The sequence below is a fragment of the Nanorana parkeri genome, unplaced genomic scaffold, assembly GCF_000935625.1.
Source record: "Nanorana parkeri isolate BGI_ZX_2015 unplaced genomic scaffold, ASM93562v1 scaffold315, whole genome shotgun sequence".
In the NCBI taxonomy this organism is placed as follows: Eukaryota; Metazoa; Chordata; class Amphibia; order Anura; family Dicroglossidae; genus Nanorana; species Nanorana parkeri.
The window spans coordinates 1063191-1083952 of record NW_017306583.1 but is presented as its reverse complement, the minus strand read 5'-3'; the positions used below and the strand labels follow the sequence as shown (position 1 = coordinate 1083952).

The following is a 20762-nucleotide window of genomic DNA, read 5'->3' as shown; positions in this document are numbered from 1 at the left end:
TGCGATGTGAACTGGAGCAAAAAATACCATTGGAATACATTGGACGCAGTTTTGAGCCGGTCTGCAACTGATCTGCTCTGCACCTGCTCCGCGCTTGGTGTGAACAAGGCCTAAGAGGAGAGGACCAATGTAGCAGAAAGTTGCAGTGATAGCATGTTTCAATTAGAGAGAGTATGACAGGAAGCAGCGTTTGCTTTTAATTAACCAATAGTACTCTGGGACTCTTGGGTCTACAGTGCACACTGTACTAAATGTTTATTTGTAAAAGAAAGGTTTGAAATAAACTGTAATCACATTAAAAAAATTGATTTAACATTTTATAAATGTAAAAAAAGTGCAGAGTGCAGGCTAAGAATACTACACACAATAGGAAGGAAGTCGAGCTACACAATGGGCATTTATATAGATTGTAGCCGCCCCCAGAGGAGGTGAACACAACAATACAACTCTAGTAGGTTTCAGCCTTTGCACACACAACACGTGTGGAAGTGACAATTCTGGTTTTCATGACCTCGTGAGATGTAGAAGAGACAGAGAGAGAGAAGACTGTGAGATGCCGAAAAGTTTAAACAGGTAAAGTGAGCGACGCGTGCTTAGTATGCAACCAACGCTTATCTACAGACCAAACTTTTCTTTTTTTAAGTTTTGGCTGGACAGGAAAAGATCAGAACCTCTGTCAAGTTTCTATTGTTGGCTGTACCCATGCTTGGGAGATTCACCCGCTTTATTTTCTATCAGAAAACAATGGGAGATTAAAAACTGTGGCGGTATCACCAGATTAAGGGAGACACAGGCTGCATGGATGGCTAGGAGGGGGTTTCTTTTTTTTGGGTTTAGATTTCCTCTCACTTCCTGTTTTGTCTGCGGGACAGGGATTAAAAGTAAATAGGATACAGAAAAGAAAAAAACTGACAAAGCTTTTATTTGGTCCTTCTAACCAAAGCTTTCAGATTCACCTCCCTAAAACTCACTACACATGTTACAATCTGCTGGTACAATCTCCTATAGATCGGCCAACAACATTTAGTACAAGGGCCTGCCAGATTAGATACCAGTTGATTGGAACAATTAGGAGAACCCTCATATTACATGGAGATTGTAATATGTGTGGTGACCCTAAGACTGGGCACACACCTTACAACCATCGCAAGACTTCTGTCTTGCGATGGTTGTAAGGTACTTAAAAAAACGTACGATCTGCCTATGTTGCATAGGCAGATCGTACTTGCGAATATCGCAAGCCACGCCCCCTGAGGGGCGGGCTTCCGATGACCGCAATGCCAAACGGGCAGTGTGCGCTTGCGCACACCGGCCCGTACGACTGTTATCGTACGGACATGCCACAAACCCGCCGAACATCGTACGATGCTCGGCGGGTTTTCGAACATGTCCGTAAGTTTAAAGTCGTGCGACCTTACAGTAGTAGAGGTCGCACGGCTTCCACACACCTTACGATCATCGTACGATCGCGGGATTTCCCGCGATTATCGTACGATAATCGTAAGGTGTGTGGGGACCCTAACAGAAATCCTAGAGCTGCCATTGCTGTCCTCCTTTTGAAAATGCTATCTACCTGGCTGTTATGTTGAGCTTATGGCTTCCACATTTCTAAATCACTAAGCAAATAAGTCAGAGTCAAGTCAGATGTCCTTCTCTGCATACTTGTTAAGAGTCAAAATATTGCAGCTAGAGGGTGAGCATGACAGCCAGAAGTGAGATGTGAGATGTGAGCAATGACATCCTATATAGTCGTCTCAGTAAGTCCCCGTTCACACCTCTGCATTCCCTAAACACTCACGCTGACGCGTGTTCGTGCAACGCATCAAACACGTGCAGCGCATTGACATGTTAATGGCACACCAAACAGGGTTAGGAAAAGACATGTTCTTCCTGCGTGTTGTTGTGCATCGAACGCGCAGGAATAAAACGAGGGATACTCACAGATAAAAGTGTTGCATGAGATACTTTCCCGTGTTTGTCACATATACAGTACCCAATCGATGGGCCGCGCGGGAATTGCAGGGAAAAAACAGCTGCAAGTGCGCATTGAAATGGCGCGTGTTCACGGTACGCCGAGGTCTAAACAGGGACTAAAAGGTTTTGTAAGCACACCGATCAAAAGGCAAAATATAATTCTAAAGGTGGCCATACACTTTACAAAGTAATTAAAAAACGTACGATCTCAGATTCTTGGACAGGCAGATCGTACTTGCGATAATCAGCCCTCAGCGGGGCAGGCTTCCGATGACCGCAATGCTGAACGGGCAGTGTGCGCTTGCGCACACTGGCCCGTGCTGCAGTTATCTCACGATCATGCTACAAACCAGCCGAAAATTGTACAATCCTCGGCTGGTTTTCGAACAGTACAGTAGAAACGGTCGCACGCCTTCCATACACTTTGCGATTATCGTACGTTCTCGGGATTTCCCGCGATTTTCGTACGATAATCGTGCAGTGTATGGGCACCTTAAGTGTTGTTACAATGACCTTTGCTGATCTGTAAAACTTCCATCTCCCCCCTTTAGCACTTAAGACCCCGTTCACACTGGGGCGGTACGCCGACATGAACAATCCTATACATTGCTATGGGGACCGTTCATGCGACCGCGCAGGTCCGCATGATCCGAACTGCACCCCACCCGAACTGCTCCCTGCACTATTTTTGCCATGCTGATAAGTGGGGTTTGCATACAGGTTTTAATGGAACCGTGCTGATCAGCGCGGTTTCGGGCGTTTTGAATTGCGTTTCAACGCTGAAACGCAATTAAAAACTCCCAAAACCTCCCTTTTAAGATCAGCACAGTAACCGCGCTGCTCGGCAACCGCCCTGGTGTGAATAGGCTCTAAATAACTACTGATTTGTTTTTAAAAGGAGAACTATGAGGTGAGTGATTTTCACTCAACCTCATAGTTCAAGCCGACGTGTGACAATTAAACTGTCACATGCCGGCTCAATAGATCGGGAAGTGAGCAAACGCATACCGTTGGTCGCTCACTTCTCGATCATGTCCCTGCAGAGAGCCGTGACAGTTACTCACGGCTCACTGCAGGGATTCCCCCCCTCTCCTGTCCAATCCTCCAGCGCTGACTGGCGGAACTGATGGGGAGGGGGCGGGTACAGCTGGCCCTGCCTCTAGATAGGCAGAGCCAGCTGTCACTCACGCAGCTGGGTGGATCTCGACAGTAATGTCATGATCCGTCCCCGGCTGCGGCGGTCTGTAGCTTGCGATATACTGAGCTTTGGATACAGTCCGTGTACCCACCGCACTGAGAACCGCTGCTCCATGAGATAAGAATTGGGTGCAGCAGGTGTCAACATGTGGCTTCCGTCAAAGTATAAGTAAAAGATGGACACCGGCACTCCAAAGCAAATCCAGTACGTCTATTTATTTACGTACTTGTTGCAAATGCAAAACACAAGATACAATGTTTCAGGGTCTCACAGGATTCCCTTCATCAGGCAGACAAGTGATCACTTGTGATGTTGGGGATCTTTTACTTATACTGAGCTTTGGGTGACGGGAGAACGCTAGTTTATGTCCTCCTGTGACCCTTAGGAGAACTATGGGGAAAAACACTTACCCCATAGTTCTCCTTTAACCTGTGTAATTACCCACCATCTTTATTTGTATCAAATTCTCATCATTCCATGCCCACCAGTTAAAATTTCAGTTTAGGTGCTGCAGAAAGAGCAGAACAGGGTTAACTGGCATACAATTTGTAGTTTCTACAGCTCAGGTAGCATCATATTATATGCTCTGTAGTAGGTGTTTGGACTGCAAGAAAAAAAAGGCAGAGTTTAGATATTTCAATATTTTTCATGATTTTGATCACAAAAACAGTTCAACAGATTACGACAACCTACATTACTACCTAACAGTTCCCTTGAACTGTTCTGTTATGGTAATGAGGAAGATAATGTGAACATTCCTGAATTCTGTACAGGTGGCAGCATTGTTTGTGGTCTGTCTACCAGATGTAATTCCACATGAGCTGCAAATTTGTTGCTCTTATTGACATCTGATTAGGAGTAAAGCAGGGTGCTGACTGTTTACTTACATAGTAATCAGCAGCCTTAAGCAAGCAAAGGTCTGCCACACTGCCCGCACCCCACCGGCTGAGCCGGTCCAGAGGAATGAGGACCCAGCCCCTGTTTGCCATCTACGCATGGCATGGCTGAGCCGCTTTTTCGGTGTTAAAATGGAATATTCAAGATTCTGTTCAGCCAGTCTGGTCATTCACATGCCTGGGAACTCTCCGGAAGCGGCCTGGAGATTGTGGCTGACTCTCCAAGACTCCAGAAGTTCCCTCCAGCCGGCATTCCTGGCCAGTGCACTGAAATCAGTTTCACAGTTCCAGCCACACTATGGACTGAGGGAAAGAGCCAGCACTACAGAGGAGGAGGCAGAAGGAGGCGCAGATTATGTCTTGTATTCCTCCAGCACCTCACCCTGACCACTGGAAGTTTATGTGCAGACTGGTCCCCAGTTATTGTCCATGCAATTTATTGCTTATGTATTAGCGCCGTTGCTTATTTGCTGCCCGAGAATTGGCACAACTGCCAGTTTGTTGTCTACAAATCATCATGCTTGAATATTTTCTGCCCATGTATTGCCAATCATTGCTCATTTGTTGCCCACATAATGTAATAGCCCCTTTGTTGCCCAATATGTATTTTCACCATTTCCCATTAGTCCTGGGTGCCATAGTTGCCAAACTACACCATGGCATTGGCTTACACTTCCACACCACATATAGTTATAATTGCCAGCATGGCTGTTTATTGCCACGTGTGCCCAGGTATTACTAGTGTTCAGTGTTGTAGTGTCATCTGTTGCCATCTCAGTGCTGCTTGTTTGAGGACTGTATTACTGTAATTAAATCCCCAGCAGGCCTGTTACTAACAAGCCACACACTTAAAAGCTTCAATATTTTGCCTATGCCCCTAATTTGCTATTACACCCTTCCAGTAGAATGTCTGACACATAAGGTTAAACCTGTAGTGAGAGAAATATGGGGAAAGTAATTGCTGATCTTCTGAAAAGCATTTGTGTCAGCAACCAGCATTTTGAAGAGCTATGGCACCCACCACATATTTCTGTTAGAATAGGTTTCCCTAAGAATAGAGGGTGACATTGCCTAGTTTTATAAACAAACAGAATTACTGGAAACTTTCCTACAAAAATAATTGTCAACAAAAATATTTGGGGGTTTAATAAAGAGGCCCTGTGGTCTCTAAAACCCGATCTTCAGCCCTGCGGGCACAGGAGTCATGTTGTTGCATCAGCCAGCTACATCCAGCTACATCCTATAAAACACTGAACCTATTGCTTACACTTGTTATTCTTTGGCTGTAAATTTTTACCTTTAACCAGTTTAGCTGTGACTCACGTGTGGTTAGAAGAGGCAGAAGTGGAACCCACAAAACGTTGCTATGGAGGCAGTAACACTGTAAACAATAACAAAAAACTTTAAAAAAATAACCTCTCTTAACCTAGTATATGTGAACCCAATAACTAAAATCTCATATAAGCTTTACCCTGTTAATGACATTTTTAAAGTAATTTCAATTATTTTTTAAATCTGCAGCTTTCATTAGCATAATACCTGGTGATCCTGCCATAAAGTTCCTTGTTCAGGTAATTCCCATTGTAGAGTGACAACACTTTGTCCATCTCTCTCATTTGTGCTCCTGCATTGTCACGATTTCACATGGGTTTCCGATGAAAACTCCAAAGGGCTGTTTCAACAAAAATTATAACGGTCCGCTGTTGTTACCATCAGAAAATCCACCCTGACAAATGGCTGCCACGCAGTCATCACTGGAGTGCATTTAGACAGGAAGTGGCTTCAATGAAGCTGTAGGAGATGGCAGCACTGAGATGTAATAAAGAAAGGTGGAAACTAATCTAAATGTAATGCAGTTATGGTTTATATATATTCAAGATTTAGTGGTTGCAAAGTTTTATGGTATTAAAACAACTTTCTTTCCTCACAGTGTAAAGTTACCCATCAGCAAATAGGTCATGGCATTAAACCAGAAGTTTGCCGGACTGCGTCTGCAAAAGCAAGGTATGAAGAATCCGCCAATATTTTTTTCTCATTTGACATGTAAAAGGACCCTATAGTAGTTTAAATTTGTATTTATTATATGAACATGGGGCAGCCATATTTGAAATTATATATGCAGACTCTGCTTCCTTCTGTGCAATGCTACATCGTGATTGTGCTTCTTCCCACAATGCAAGTGTATGAGTTAGACGGGGTGATAGATAGATAGATAGATAGATAGATAGATAGATAGATAGATAGATAGATAGTCCAGGGTTACAGGGCAGCAATCCGGGCACAGCAAAGGGTAAACGGCAATAAGGTACAGCTAGGATGGGGTACTCACGCTGAGGGCGTCTGGTCACTTTGCAGCAAGAGAGGGGTCCTCACAGGATAGTAAGCCAGGATGTGGTCCGTGAGTTGATCTCTGGAGCCTCTTCAGCAGCCAAACAGGATTCTGAAGGAAGGAGCTATCTCGGGGGGCCTGTGTGACCTGGCTGCAGTTGAGGCACACCAGGCAGATAGGTTAGCAGGGCAAAGGGAAAACTAGAGCGAGCCCCAGCTCAGGCATTTAACCCCTGAGTGGGAGCCTGAGACCAGGCAACCCAATGCTTAGCATTTGGTTGCCACGGCAACAAGCTCCCTTCCTTTCCTTGGCCGCAGCTTAGATTGCACCCTTTGTTCCTGGTGGAGGAGAGCAGTTCAGAGAGCAGGGCTGCGGGCAGGGCGGCACCCACAGAGCTTACAGGCTGGCCTGCATGTGTTAAATTCATGCCAAAGTGTTAGTGACAGGCCTGGTATGCCCGATGGCCACTCCAAGCCAGGGTAGATAGATAGATAGATAGATAGATAGATAGATAGATAGATAGATAGATAGATAGATAGATAGATAGATAGATAGATAGATAGATAGATTCGCACACTGTCTGACCTAACAAAGGTTTAAAGACCTTAAAGCATTTGTGGGTTGTATGTTAATGTACTTTCCCTGAGTTTGCCCCTCTAATTACACTTCAGAATTGTACAGAGTAGAGTGCAGTCCTGTATATAAACCTGTTCCAAAAAAGTCTAGAAAGATCTATCCTAGAAAGATAAATATTTTGTAAAACTTCAGCTGAACCGGGGCCTCTGCAATTCAGCGCAGAAGTGGGCTGACCACCTACTGTCCATCAGAGGCCTACAGCACAGCAAAATGGGCCTGGGGGAAAACATATACTACAAGAGTTCTTCCTAGTCCTAGTCCTAAGTCCAAATGTAAAATGTCCCTGGCCATTTAATTATTTTTGCACCAGCAAACTAGGAATGTGCAACTGTGTGTGTTCCTAGTGCTCAGACTCTCTGTCAATCAGAACAATTCGTCTTAGAGTTATTTTCAGGTTAAAAGATGCATATCAACATTGCTGAATGTGGTCTTGGTGTCTAAGCTTCAAACAAAATCTGGTCAAGTAAGGGTTAAAGGCACACTCCAGTTAAACCTGAAAATGAAGCTTTGAAATGCAGCCAACATGCTCAGTAATGCAGTTTTGCATCCAGACACTGCTGTGGTGCACACATTTATCCCACTCCCTTTAGTAAGTAATCTAGTGATCTGGAAACCTCTGATCATAATTCAGGAGAAGAATTTCCAGACACATTCACTGCGGGTTCCTCACCGTCTCTCACTAGATTTAAAAAATGTGACTACCTGAAAGCTCCTTGAAACCATTAATCAGATTTTCTGCCATGGAAGTATGAATGTGAACCACAGCAAGCAGAGAAAGAGGAAATTATACATTCTGGCTCTACTTTGATTTTCCTGATCTGCTTACTTGTTCCAGAAAGTGGGAAAGCATTCAAGGTTCAACAAAACAGCCAGGTGACTAGCATTGTCAGAAGGATGGTAGCTATGACAGCCCTCATATTTCTTTTATGAAAGGTTCAGGTTAAATATGATTTCAATAAACTGATTCTTTATGTCCATTAGGAATTGACTCAAAAAAGTTTGAAGAAGGTTTCCTGGGGGCCCACAATAAATATCGGAAGTGGCATGGATCACCGCCTCTTCAGCTGAACCGGGGCCTCTGCAATTCAGCGCAGAAGTGGGCTGACCACCTACTGTCCATCAGAGGCCTACAGCACAGCAAATCGGGCCTGGGGGAAAACATATACTACAAGAGTTCTTCCAACCCCCGGGATCTGCCAGGTACGTCATCAGCACTACCCTGCCTTCCATCGGACTGCAGAGACATTGTCACTGTGGATAATATGGTGTCAGCACAACACATATCCACATGGTATGCCATTGGTACTACCCTGATTTCCATCAGACTACAGAGACAATGTCACTGAGGGTAACGCGGTGTCACACACAACCCACATCCACATGGTACACCATCAACACTAGTCTGCCTTTCATCAGAGTACATAGACAATGCCACTGAGGGTAACATGGTGTCACACACAACCCACTTCCACATGGTACACCATCAACACTACCCTGCCTTCCATCAGACCGAAGAGACAATGTCACTGAGGGTAACGTGGTATCACACACAACCCACTTCCACATGGTACACCATCAACACTACCCTGCCTTCCATCAGACTGAAGAGACAATGCCACTGAGGGTAACATGGTGTCACACGCAACCCACTTCCACATGGTACACCATCAGCACTACCCTGCCTTCCATCAGACCGCAGAGACAATGTCACCGAGGGTAACGTGGTATCACACACAACCCACTTCCACATGGTACACCATCAACACTACCCTGCCTTCCATCAGACTGCAGAGACAATGGCACTGCGGGTAATGTTTTTTCACACACAACCCACTTCTACATGATATGCCACTGGCGCTACATTGCCTTCCATAGGACTTCAGAAGCAATATCACTGCGAGTCCACAACCACATGGTGACGAAGGTTAAAGTGTTGCATGGCATTATTACTGGGTGGTGTCAGGATAAGAGGAGACCTATACTGACAACAAGCCATGGGCAGTCATTGCTGACCTTCTAAAAACGCTGTCTGCCTGGCTGCCTATCTATTCTGTATTTCCAGAGACACGAACATGGAACAAGCGTGCAGATTAGACAGTTGGAATGGCAACAGACTGCTAACTTGTTCCGAGTCAGTGACTCAAAGTTCTGAAGCCACTGGATGAGAATGACAGCCAGGCAGAGGAAACAGCAGTGGAAACCACTATACTTCTTCATGGCAGGTTCCCTTTAATCAGAGGAAGGGTGTCCAAAGTCATCTTCATCATTCACAGATTTGGAAAATACAGTATATGGTGTCCAATTTTCTATGGAGAAACCTTCTTCAACATTCTACATTATATGCCATACAGAAATGCCACTGCAGACAAGGAAGTCCCATTTAGCAGTGACGTCATCCCCGTCCACTTTTCTTCCATGTCTTGAGACATGGGAAGGAAGTGGTATTATACGTATCCACTAATATGTATGGTGCAATACGCTGTTACCAGCATCACACAGATAAAGCACGTAGTGCTTTCCCCCCTTGGATCCAACCACTTGTGCCAATTATCAACTATTTCCCATAAACACAGTCACTTCTAGTACTATAGGGCCATAGACATCACACTAACACACCTGTACTGTATACAAAGTATCTAGTTATTGCAATAAGAAAGACAGAAAGCAAAGTCTACAGCAACATATCTTTCATCAGAGAATCTTCTTCATACAGGTAAAGATATTGGACCAAATAAACTAAACATGGCACAGAGACCTGCACTGTACCATGTATATTTGTGTGCACAGTGCCCCTATTAGACGCATAGTGCACAGTGACAGCGCACGCTCGGCACCCTGTCACTGTTCAAGGAAAAATACAGTGAGCTATAGCAGCTTACTGTATTGCTTCTCCTTTCTCCCTGGTGATCACTTCCTGAGAGACATGCATGCAGCAGAGCAGCAGAGGGAACCTGCTGGCGGCCTCCTCTATACAGACACTTACTGTCAGTCAGCCCCATGTCCAGATCTGCATCTGGTCAAAACTCTGGTCAAGAATAGCTATTGAGATATAAAGTATTAGGGATGTCCCGATACCACTTTTTCAAGACCAAGTACAAGTACTTCCCCTCATGTACTTGCCGATACCAATTACCGATACTTTTTCTTAAAGGGCCAGGTGACTTTAAATGATCCATAGTACAACTACATGTTATGTACTATGGATCATGATTTCACCTATTCATGTTAGCAGGGGAGAACTGTAAATCTATTGCTGTAGTGTAGTGGAGGTGTGTGCTGTATATATGTACTACATATACAGTACACACCTCCACTACACTATAGCAATAGATTTACAGCCAGCCCTGTCCCAGCTTCCCTCACTCAGTTTCACTCCGATCCCTGTTGCCTCACGCGGTGTCTCTTGTAGTTGGCGCTGGGCAGCATCGCTGTATCGCGTCTTGGTGCTCAGCTTGTGGGAAGTGCTCACAATTTTCAGCCACCTACATTAGGACCCCACCTGGAGCGCCGCCCACAGCAGTGACGCGATGCTCCTCCGCTCGACGTCCTCACATGAGGAAAAGCATTCGGCACCTCGTGAGACACCACTGAAGGTACAGAGAATAGCAATAGAGTTTTTCAATTATCCCTGCTAACATGAATAGGTTAAATCATGATCCATAGTACAACTACAAATACAATGCGCCTCCCATTTCAGCACAGGTCTAATGGAGGTACCTCACGAGGTCCTAAATTCTTTTCCTCACATGTGAGGACGTCGTTGGCGCTGAGCGGAGGAGCGTCGAGTCACTGCTATGGGCGGCGCTCCAGGTGGGGTCCTCTGGGCAGTTGCCAGCCACCTACATTAGGACCCCACCTGGAGCGCCGCCCACAGCAGTGACGTGACGCTCCTCCGCTCAGCACTGACAACGTCCTCACGTGAGGAAAAGCATTCGGCACCACGGAAGGTACAGAAAGAAAAAAACATTATTAAAAAAAGCTGTAAAGTAACAGCTTTTTTTCTTTTTCCCTTTTAAAATACTTTTAAAAAGAGAACTAAGCCAAACCATTTTTTTTTTTGGTTTTAGTTCCCTTTTGGTCCAAAGGAGAACATTTACTAATGCCCTCCTGTGACCTAAGTCAATATCTAGTAGACTACTGCCCACTATATTCTGACAGCGCAGAACCGCGCTGCAGCCAGGAAAGATCCCTACAGTATTGTCGAGATCCACCACGCTGCCTGAATGACAGCTGGCTCTGCCTCTCTAGAACCAGAGCCAGCTGTGCCCACCCCCTCCCCTGTCTGTCCCTCAAATGAGCAGTGGAGGAACAGAGAGGGGAGGTAGGAATCCCTGCAGGGAGCAGTGACTGACAGTCACTACTCTCTGCAGAGAGAAGCCTTGAGCTGAGCGATCAGCGATTCGTGATTGCTCAGTTCTTCATCTATAGAGCCGACATGTGACAGCTGCAGTGTCCCTAGCTGGCTCTAAGTATTGGGAAGAGTACATTGAGGAATATTTCCATTCACGCCCTGTCCAAAAGACAGGAAACAAGCAATACAAATGCCTTTCTAGCAGAGTGGGGAAGATGTAGAATCCTGATCAGATTGTTACTGCTGTCCACGAGTCTGATGAGGACATTCCCCTCGCTTTCAATGTAGTCACCAGGACAGGAAGTGAGGGAATCATCCTTAACTGAAACACAGACAGGAACAAAAACTTGACATGTTCTAACCATCCCACACTCCATTCAAAATTAGAAAATAGAGTTTGGCCTGGCGATCTGGTTTTACATCATTGCAGCTCACAGTTGGGTTGGCGAGGGACCGATGTCATATTGCCCATCATTCTCCATTGTAGCATGAGGCACTTTTTTTATATTATCAAATACCATTGAGTCTTTTTATTGTGTTTAGGTAATGAAGCAGTTGACAGCTGGTACAAAGAGATCGAGGACTACAACTTCAGCAGACCTGGCTTCTCCAGCAACACAGGTGAGGAAAGTTCACAGCATGCTCACATATATGTGCATTAAAGAGGAAGGAAGCAAGGAAGGAGGGAGGGATAAATGGAAGGAAAGAAGATGGGTAGGAAGGAAGAAATAGTTGGATTCATTATGTGGCATGTGGTGTCAAATGTTGCTAAAAAAGGTTGGCTGCCCATTATAATGAACGGGCTGCCTTAACCCCGTAGTGTTACCGGGCCTGTTTAAACAAACTCACCAGTGGCTAAAGACGCCAGGACTCTGTTTACATTTGTAAAGCCAACTGTCGGCTTTACAATAGAAGCGATTCTGGCAACTCAGCTGTCGCCAGATCGCTTTTCCGGGCCACCCCCGTCCAACACCCCCGTTGTGTTTCCCGGGCTCCGCTGCCCCTCCTACGGGCCCGGCGTCTTGGATGTTGGTGGGGAGCTGGGGAGGAGATCTGCAAACCTCCGTTCACTGATTTCCTCCCCGTTCTATGGGAGTGAGAGCGACATATTGCATCACTTCCGGTCCCATCGCTGTCATTGCTGTGCTCCTGAAGCTCCGCAATAAGCTATTGAAGTGTGATCTGCACTTCAATAGCTTATTTAGAGTGTAAAGGTCATACTAGGGGTCTTTGGAACCCCAGTATCACCTTAAAGAGTACCTATCACCACCAATCTGCTATCACATGGGGGGCTTGTAAGCCACCCTATGTGGTAGCAATTAAATTAAAGTTAAAAAAACAAAAAACTGTTTTTAAAAATAATAATAAAATAAATCTAAAAGTAATGACATTTTTTTTAAAGTCCCATGCTCCCGCGAGCACACGTGTCATAGCGTAAACACGCGACTACGTAGGAAAACGATGATCACGCTACACCACAGTAAGAGCAATAACTCTAGCACCAATATGTATGCGCATCTCAAAACTGAGGACCTGTAGGAGCTTTTAACCACTCGCTGGCCAACCCCCTTCCTGGCCAGGCCATTTTTCACTATTCAGCGCTGCGGGACTTTGATACCATTTTTGGGGGACAGATAGAGCTTTCTTTTGGTGGTATGTAATTACTACTGAGATTTTAATTTTTTACTATATTAATAAAAGAAATTACTGAAAATTTTTGAAAAAATAGGGTTTTTGACATTGTGTTATAATACAATAATTAACCCAATTTGTTTGGTAAAATATAAAAGACGGGGTCACGTCGGGTAAAAAGATACCAAACATGTCAAGCTTTAAAATTGCGTGCACCCACGAAATCGCAAACAAATATCATACTCAAAATTGACCAGAGGGGATGCTTTAAAAGCTTTTACCGCTCATCAGTTTAGTGCTATCAGTGATTGATGGCCCTAGAATTATTGCTCTCACTCTGACGTTTGCGGCAATATGTAACATGTGCGGCATAATGGGCGCAATCGCTGTTTTCGCACGTATGCGCCCCCGATGCATGTTTGTACATGTGTATGTATGGGTGGGGACTTTGAAAAAAAAATTGTGTTTTTTTTTTTACTTCTTTTTTATGTGTGACTTAAATTTTTTTTTTTTTGCAACTTTAATTGTTTTCCTATTTTTTTTTTCCACTTAACTTTTTTGTTATTACATAGGGGGCTAAGAAACACACCTATGTTATAGCAAAGAGGATGTGACAGGTCCTCTTTATGGAGACATCAGGGCTCTCCAAGACCCCTAATGTCACCTAGGAACCCCCAAAGAAGCTGATGAAGCAGCGATCTTCTTTACCAGCTTCTATAACAGCTACAGAAGCTGGAGAGTGACACAAGAATGCAGAAGTGATGTAATATACATCACTTCCGCATTCTGACACCAGAGAGGGGACCGGAAGGAGTTCGTGTACCGACCTCCCTCTGATCCCGTCACAGAGCCCCCATGCTGGTCCCGGGCTCGCATCGGGCACAGCGGACCTCGGGACCAGCGAGAGGGGGGGCTGCGGAGGGGGCGCACACACCAAGACGTTATACAAACGATCCACCTGCTCTATAGCCGGATGGATCGCTTGTATGTAAACAGGCATCGCAGCCTGTTTTTAAATCTGGGCAGCTTCCCGTTCGCGCGCGCGAGTGGGAGGAGCTAACAGTCTTTTCCTGCTACATGCAGGAAGCTCCCGGCCGGCTGTTTTTTTCACCACGACCAGCCGGGAGGTGGTTAAAGCGTTGTCTAAGGGCTTTTTTGGGGTACTGAGTTTTGTCGCCGTTACACAGATGCACACAATTTTTAGCCTGGGCATGTTGGGTATCTATATACTCATTGTAACCTCATCTTTTTTATTCTATTAAAAATATGTGTATTTTATTGTGTTTTGGGGCACTAAATTTAACTTAAGTACATTTTCCACTCAACATTTGAGTTTGATAATACGTTGCGCTAATATCGTGCAACATAAAAATTTGCAACTGCCACCATTATATTCTATAGGGTCTTGGCTTTCAGAAAATATATAATGTTTGGGGGTTTAAAGTAATTTTCTGGCCTAAAACGTGGATTATAACATGGGTGCAAACAAACGATAAAAGGCCTCAGTCATTAAGGGGTTAATGCAAGGCACCTCAAATGGGAAGTAATGTGCGTTAACGCATGGTAATGGATCACCAAAGTGTAAATCAGTTCTCAACAAATTCCCTCACTGCTCTGGATGTGAATAGTTGTTTTAAATGTTAGCATACAACAGTGACATCTAGTGATCCAAAATCAGACTGTTTATAAATGAAAGCATTACATTACTGAGAGGATACACAAGCTGTCATTGATGACCTTTCCTTCTGACTATAGACTATGGAGGAAAGTGAATCCCACAAAAGTCAGCTCCTGTGCAATGGGCTAACATGAAACCTGTTCATTCTGAGTTTAGCATTTTTCAAGGTATACATACAATAATGTGCCGAGCTGAAGAAACAATCAAATATAAACAGTGAAAAATACAACAATGATTATAGGCTGAACTCAAACCACATAACATACACAGTGAGATAAAGTCCAAAAAAACAAACCCGATGTGGTGTAGATAACGAATCCAAACAATGTGATGCAATGTGTACAAACAACATGAGCAGTCCTCTGAGGGAGACTTTATAGTGTGCAGGACAACAGACTCTTTGATAATCCTTCACCTCCACCAAGTGAATGCACAAATGACAAAGGAGTGCTCACTAAGGATGGGCTCGGGCGTGTTCGCAGCTCCACGTGCCAAGCACCGCCAGGAAGCTGACAGCGCACAGCGCCATTCACAGGTACTAAGACATTTTCCCGGTCCGCGGCTGTAGAGATCGGGAAATGTCTCAGTACCTGTGATTGGAACTGACAGTACTGCGCGCTGTCAGCTTCCTGGCCCGAGCCCATCCATAGTGCTCACCTGGGTCTGTGGACCCACAGAGTAGGTCTCAAGCGCGTTTTCCCTTCTTAGGGGGGGAGGGGGGGGCCATAGTATCAGAGTAAAATAGATCCTTTCAGGTCGTAGATACGCTCATCAGATTGAGAAGAAACAAAGCAGAAGACACATAGTGCGTACCATCCAAAAATATAAAATGTATTAGATAAAAACAAGTACTCACACAATGGCAAGAGAAAACCAGCATATAAGATTCCCACAGGGGATTCCTTCAATGTACTAGAGTACATCAAATGTAATTCATCTCCCGTCCGTCCGGCTTCACTGAAGTGATGACGTCAGATGCTCCGCCCTACATACGTTACGTCCAGCGCGACTTCGTCAGGGGTCTGGAGCATCAGACGTATCAAATTTATACACACCAAGGGACTTCAGCCTATAATCATTGTTGTATTTTTCACTGTTTATATTTGATTGTTTCTTCAGCTCGGCACATTATTGCATGTATATTTTGTATTATTTCAGATATCATTTTAGTGCTTAGGAGCTCTTTTTCACTTTTTTTGCATCATCACTGGCGCAGATCTTTTTTGTTTTATCTATTCCTCCAAGGTAGCTGAACTAAATGCATGGCATGTTGAGTAGGGGGGAAAATATTACAAAAACACTTTGTACTGCACACTTGCTGTTCACTCCTGACTCTCTGGTGATTATACAAACGTGTTACATGTCGAAAGTTAAAGTGACATCAAACCCTCAGATATTGTAACATAAAAAAATGCTGTAATGTGCGCCTTACTGTGATCCATGGTAGTTTCCCTTCTCTTTGCTGCTCTTCCTTTTAAATCGTATCTCTTCTCATGCTGGGGAGAACTTCCATTTTGCAGCTGACTGCCTCTTCTCTGGAATGTTACATGGTGTCTGTGTGCGCGCTCCAGACCTGAGCCAGGATGCAGGCAGCAGCTGTTGCCAATCTAAGGTGGGCGGGGATGTGGATGTCTGGAGGACGTCATCCTGTAGTCCTGGCTCAGGTCGGGAGCACGCACACAGACACCATGTATCCATTCCAGAGAAGAAGCAGTCAGCTGCAAAACGGAAGTTCTCCCCAGTATGAGAAGAGATGAGGATTTAAAAGAAAGAGCAGCAAAGAAAAGGGAAACAACCATGGATTACAGTAAGGCACACATTACAGCATTGTTTTATTTTAGAAATCTGAGGGTTTAATGTCACTTTAAACTTATTTATTCAGCCAGTCAGAACTTTTGAATGCAAAATAATAGCTTGAATTTTCTCTGATAATAAACATAAAAATATCTTTCTTTAGGCCACTTCACTCAGGTTGTGTGGAAAGACTCGAAGGAGGTTGGCTATGGGGTGGCCACAGATGGCAAGAAGGTCTACTTCATTGTGGCCCAGTACAGCCCGGCAGGGAACATTACCAATCCGGGCTATTTTGAGAAAAACGTTCTGCCCTCTGGAACAGCGTCGGCAGCAGACAGCACGGCATCTGAAAAGGAACCTGCAGCAAAGAAGAACTCCAACAACCGGAATACACAATCTTGTACAGGTGGGAGAGGCCGGACCTAAGTAATAACAAAGTTTATAATTGCATATGATGGAGTGATCGCATAATAATAATAATAATAATAATAAGTATTTGTTAGACAGTAATTGTTTTCTTGACTTTGCTAAGTTCTTTAACCACTTGGCGTCCGCCCGTTGTAAAAAACGGACGGACGGCACTGCTGCATTGGCGGGTTGCCGTCTCCGGACGGCAATTTTTTCTGCTCGCGCGCGCCCCCTAGCAGGCACGCACGGGCAGAAAAGACCCGACCAATGCAAACACCCTTAACCGGTTAGCCGCCGATCGTCTATATGTGCTCGTTTTTCCACCCCACCGCCCTGACACCTCACCTGCAATCCCAGGATCCGCTGCCCCATATGCAGCCCGGGACCGGCTCGGAGGGCGTCAGGAGGAAGAGGGAGAGAGATCAGCTCCTTGCTGATCTCCCTCCGGGCTGTGAATGCAGAAGTGATGTGTATTACATCACTTCCGCATTCACCTGTCAGTCATCTGGCTGCTATAGCCAGAGAGAAGAAGCTGATAAAGCAGATCTCTGCTTCATCAGCTTCTTTTGGGGTCCACAGGTGACATTAGGGGTCCTAGAGACCCCTAATGTCTCCATAAAGAGGACCTGTCAGTGTGCCTTTGCTATTATATAGGGGGATTGTTATCCCCCTATATAATAGCAATAACAATAAGTGCAAAAAAAATATATAAATAAAAAAAAAGAAAAGTAACACATAAAAAAATAAAATAAAATAAAAGCCACATATAAAAAAAGGGGAAAAAACCCCCCCAAAATGTTTAACTCCCCCACCCCCACGTTTACGCGCCTATAAACGTAAATACGCGTCCGGTGCCCCAGCGCGCAAAAATTACAATTGCGCTACACATGTTACATATCGCCGCGAACGTCGCAGTGAGAGCAATCATTTTAGGGCCATCAATCACTGATAACACTAAACTGATGAGCGGTAACAGCTTTTAAAGCGTCGCCTATGGCCAATTTTGGGTATTATCGTTTTTTGAGGTTTCGCGCGCGCACGCAATTTTAAGGCTTGACATGTTTAGTGTCTTTTTACCCGACGTGACCCCATCTTTTATATTTTACCAAAAAATTGGGTAATAATAAATGTTTTATCATTTAATATAGGGAAAACTGTTTCTTTAAAAAAAAATTCGGTCATTTTTCCATAATATAGTAAAAAATAAAAACCCCAGTGGTGAATAAATACCACCAAAAGAAAGCTCTATCTGTCCCCAAAAAAGGGTATAAAATTAATTTCAGTACAGCGCTGCATGACGGAATAAATGTCAGTCAAAGTACCGCAGCGCTGAATACTGAAAAATGGCCTGGATGGGAAGGGGGTTTAACACCGCGGATGTCAACTGGTTAAGATAATGAGCACTTTTCCCCACTCTTGGTGCACACCAGGAACTGAAACCCTAAAATGTGAAAGTAAACTATCTGTGTTGATGTCAAACATCCAATGATCTTCCTGAACATTTTTAAAAGTCTTTCACTTTGTCCATTTAAGGGCAAAGTGGCATGTTCTCTTAGGAGCTCATACCCCCACCTGCTGATACTTACTTTTGCTGCGCTTCCCCCATCACTCACAATAAAATGTTGTGATTCAAGATAAGGAAGCACGTGACCTTCTTCCCCTCCTCCCAGGATGCAATGCTCAGGCCTGAGCAGCCGATTGCTGGGCCAAAATGCTGTCATGTGGAGGAGGCGAGCAGGTCATTAACCATGTGTAAGCTCTGACATTGTGCAATATGTTTCTTATATGAGGTTTAGATCCACAGCTCTTAATGGACGGGCAGGGGAGTTCGGTAAATATATTAATTGTTGGCTTTCAAGAGGACCTGTCACTTTCTCTTCCTTTTAAAACTGTCTTTAGCTCAAAATATAATATGACTTACCTTGCCTCTATGCAGCTCCTTTGGCAAACCTACCACTGAGGCCCCTATATATTTACCTGGTGGCAGGACCGGACTCCCTGCATACACCAGCCACTGATACCCAAGGTCTAAGCTGTGACTGGGGGCAGGAACTGTATGAAGCTGATTAGCTTCTCTAGGCAACCAGTCAGCACCTCTGCCTAACACAAGTTTCATCTCCAGCCACAGTTTAAACTTGACAAGTGACTGGTGCATGGAGGGAGCTTGGTCCAGCCAACAGGTAAATATTCAGGATCCTTATTGGTACCTAGCATTGGGAGCTCCAACAAGGGAGGGTGGCAAAATTATATTATATTGTGGGCAATAGACAAAAGTGGTGTAATCATCAGCCATCGTGTAACCAGTGGTGTAACTATCAACAATGTGTAAGTTACACCAGAGACAGAAGAGAATTACCAACTAGACCATTGCCAACTAGAGCATGTCACATTTATGCATTGTGTAGCTCATACCTTGTGCATATACTATAAGTACTTCATACAAAATTTTGCTATGGGGCCCTGTGATTTCTAGTTACGCCCCTGTTTGCAGGAGCTATCTTAGTTGATTTACACAACATACTTCTTATAGAAAATCTTTTGTTTTATTTTACAGAAACTCAATCAACAATATATAACATGACTTCTGTCTATATGCACCAAATCCACCCACATATGTATATTTGGTACATATAAACAAAAGAATCTAAACAATAATGTTTTGTGATATTGATTTTTTTTAGAGTTGCTGTATAATAAAACAAAAGATTTTCTATAAGGAGTATGTTGTGTGAATCTATTAAGATAGCACCAGAAAAGTCCCAATAGTTTATGCACATGGTATGATCTTAGGAAGTTAGGGATGTGGGGCAATAGAAGTTATAGTAGTCAAGACATGTATGGAATGTGCATTATGTAGCTGTGTAGATAAAATTCCACTTTACTGTGAAAATTCAGTTCAGACCAGTGGTGTCACAAGGGGGGGTGCGGGATGTGCGGCCCGCACACTGGTGACACCAAAATGACTGACAGTCATTTTGGTGTCACCCCCTATGAAAAGCCGGGCACTCGGTCACGGACCAAGAACCCAACAGTGTCAGGAGAGAGGAGGGGACCGGCGGCGTACATCTTCCTACCAGGTGAAGGTCTCCTCCTCTCTCTGCCGGCGTCCATCACCAAGATGGCCGCTGGGAAGCGTCAACAAGACGCCCGCACTTGCGCGATGGCGTCATTGTGCATGCGCTCGGCAACATTACGCGTGTGTGCGATGACGTCACGGCGGGGTGTCACCCGGACTCCGCTCCGGGTGACACCCAGCCTCGGGACCCCCCTGGTCCAGACAAACAGTCGGGTGCTAAACAGGGGTGCTAAACAGGAGACACACTCAGTGGAGGGGGTGCTGGTGGAGAGTGACACCGCCACCAAGGCATGCAGGAGTGATGCCACCGCTCTGGCCGGTGTCCCGCCCAGCTCCTGGCAACCAGTGTGTCTCTGCTTGCCAGGAGTGATGTCACTGTTTGCCAGGAGCTGGGCGGGACACCAGCCAGAGCGCCCCATGTTGCTAAGAGCTGGGCAGGGAGATCTATATGAGCATTACAAATCTCCCCGCCCAGGCCTTTGCAACCTGGGACACTCTGGCCAGAAAGGAGTCGGCAGGCACACTGCAAACATTGCGGCCATGCTGCTCTGCCTGCTCCTCCCCCATGTGACTCTAAGAGATACCTTAGGCTGCCGCATTGTAGGGACAGTCTTGGTGCTAAAAAACTTTAGTGATGTAGCTGTGGGCCAGGGCAAAGGCACAGCTGGACTGAACATTTTGATTTTTAAGATAGATGTAAAAGTTTGGAGCTAACAAACATTTTTTAGCCAGTTGTACAAGAAAGATGTCATCTGCTGCTTGTCTCCCTGAACGCCTCTAAATATAACAT

The 20762-nt window shown here is 44.9% G+C and overlaps 1 protein-coding gene across 1 annotated transcript in view; it reads left to right on the top strand.

Moving 5' to 3' along the window:
* The window catches only part of LOC108788273, a 67998-nt gene that overhangs the window by 2325 nt on the left and 44911 nt on the right, over positions 1 to 20762 (top strand). The window contains exons 2-6 of the mRNA XM_018558013.1: positions 5999 to 6072; positions 8015 to 8233; positions 11928 to 12005; positions 16652 to 16851; positions 17673 to 17693. Of these exons, the coding sequence (XP_018413515.1) occupies positions 6027 to 6072; positions 8015 to 8233; positions 11928 to 12005; positions 16652 to 16851; positions 17673 to 17693 (564 nt within the window). The 5' untranslated portion in view covers positions 5999 to 6026. The remainder of the gene's footprint in view (positions 1 to 5998; positions 6073 to 8014; positions 8234 to 11927; positions 12006 to 16651; positions 16852 to 17672; positions 17694 to 20762) is intronic.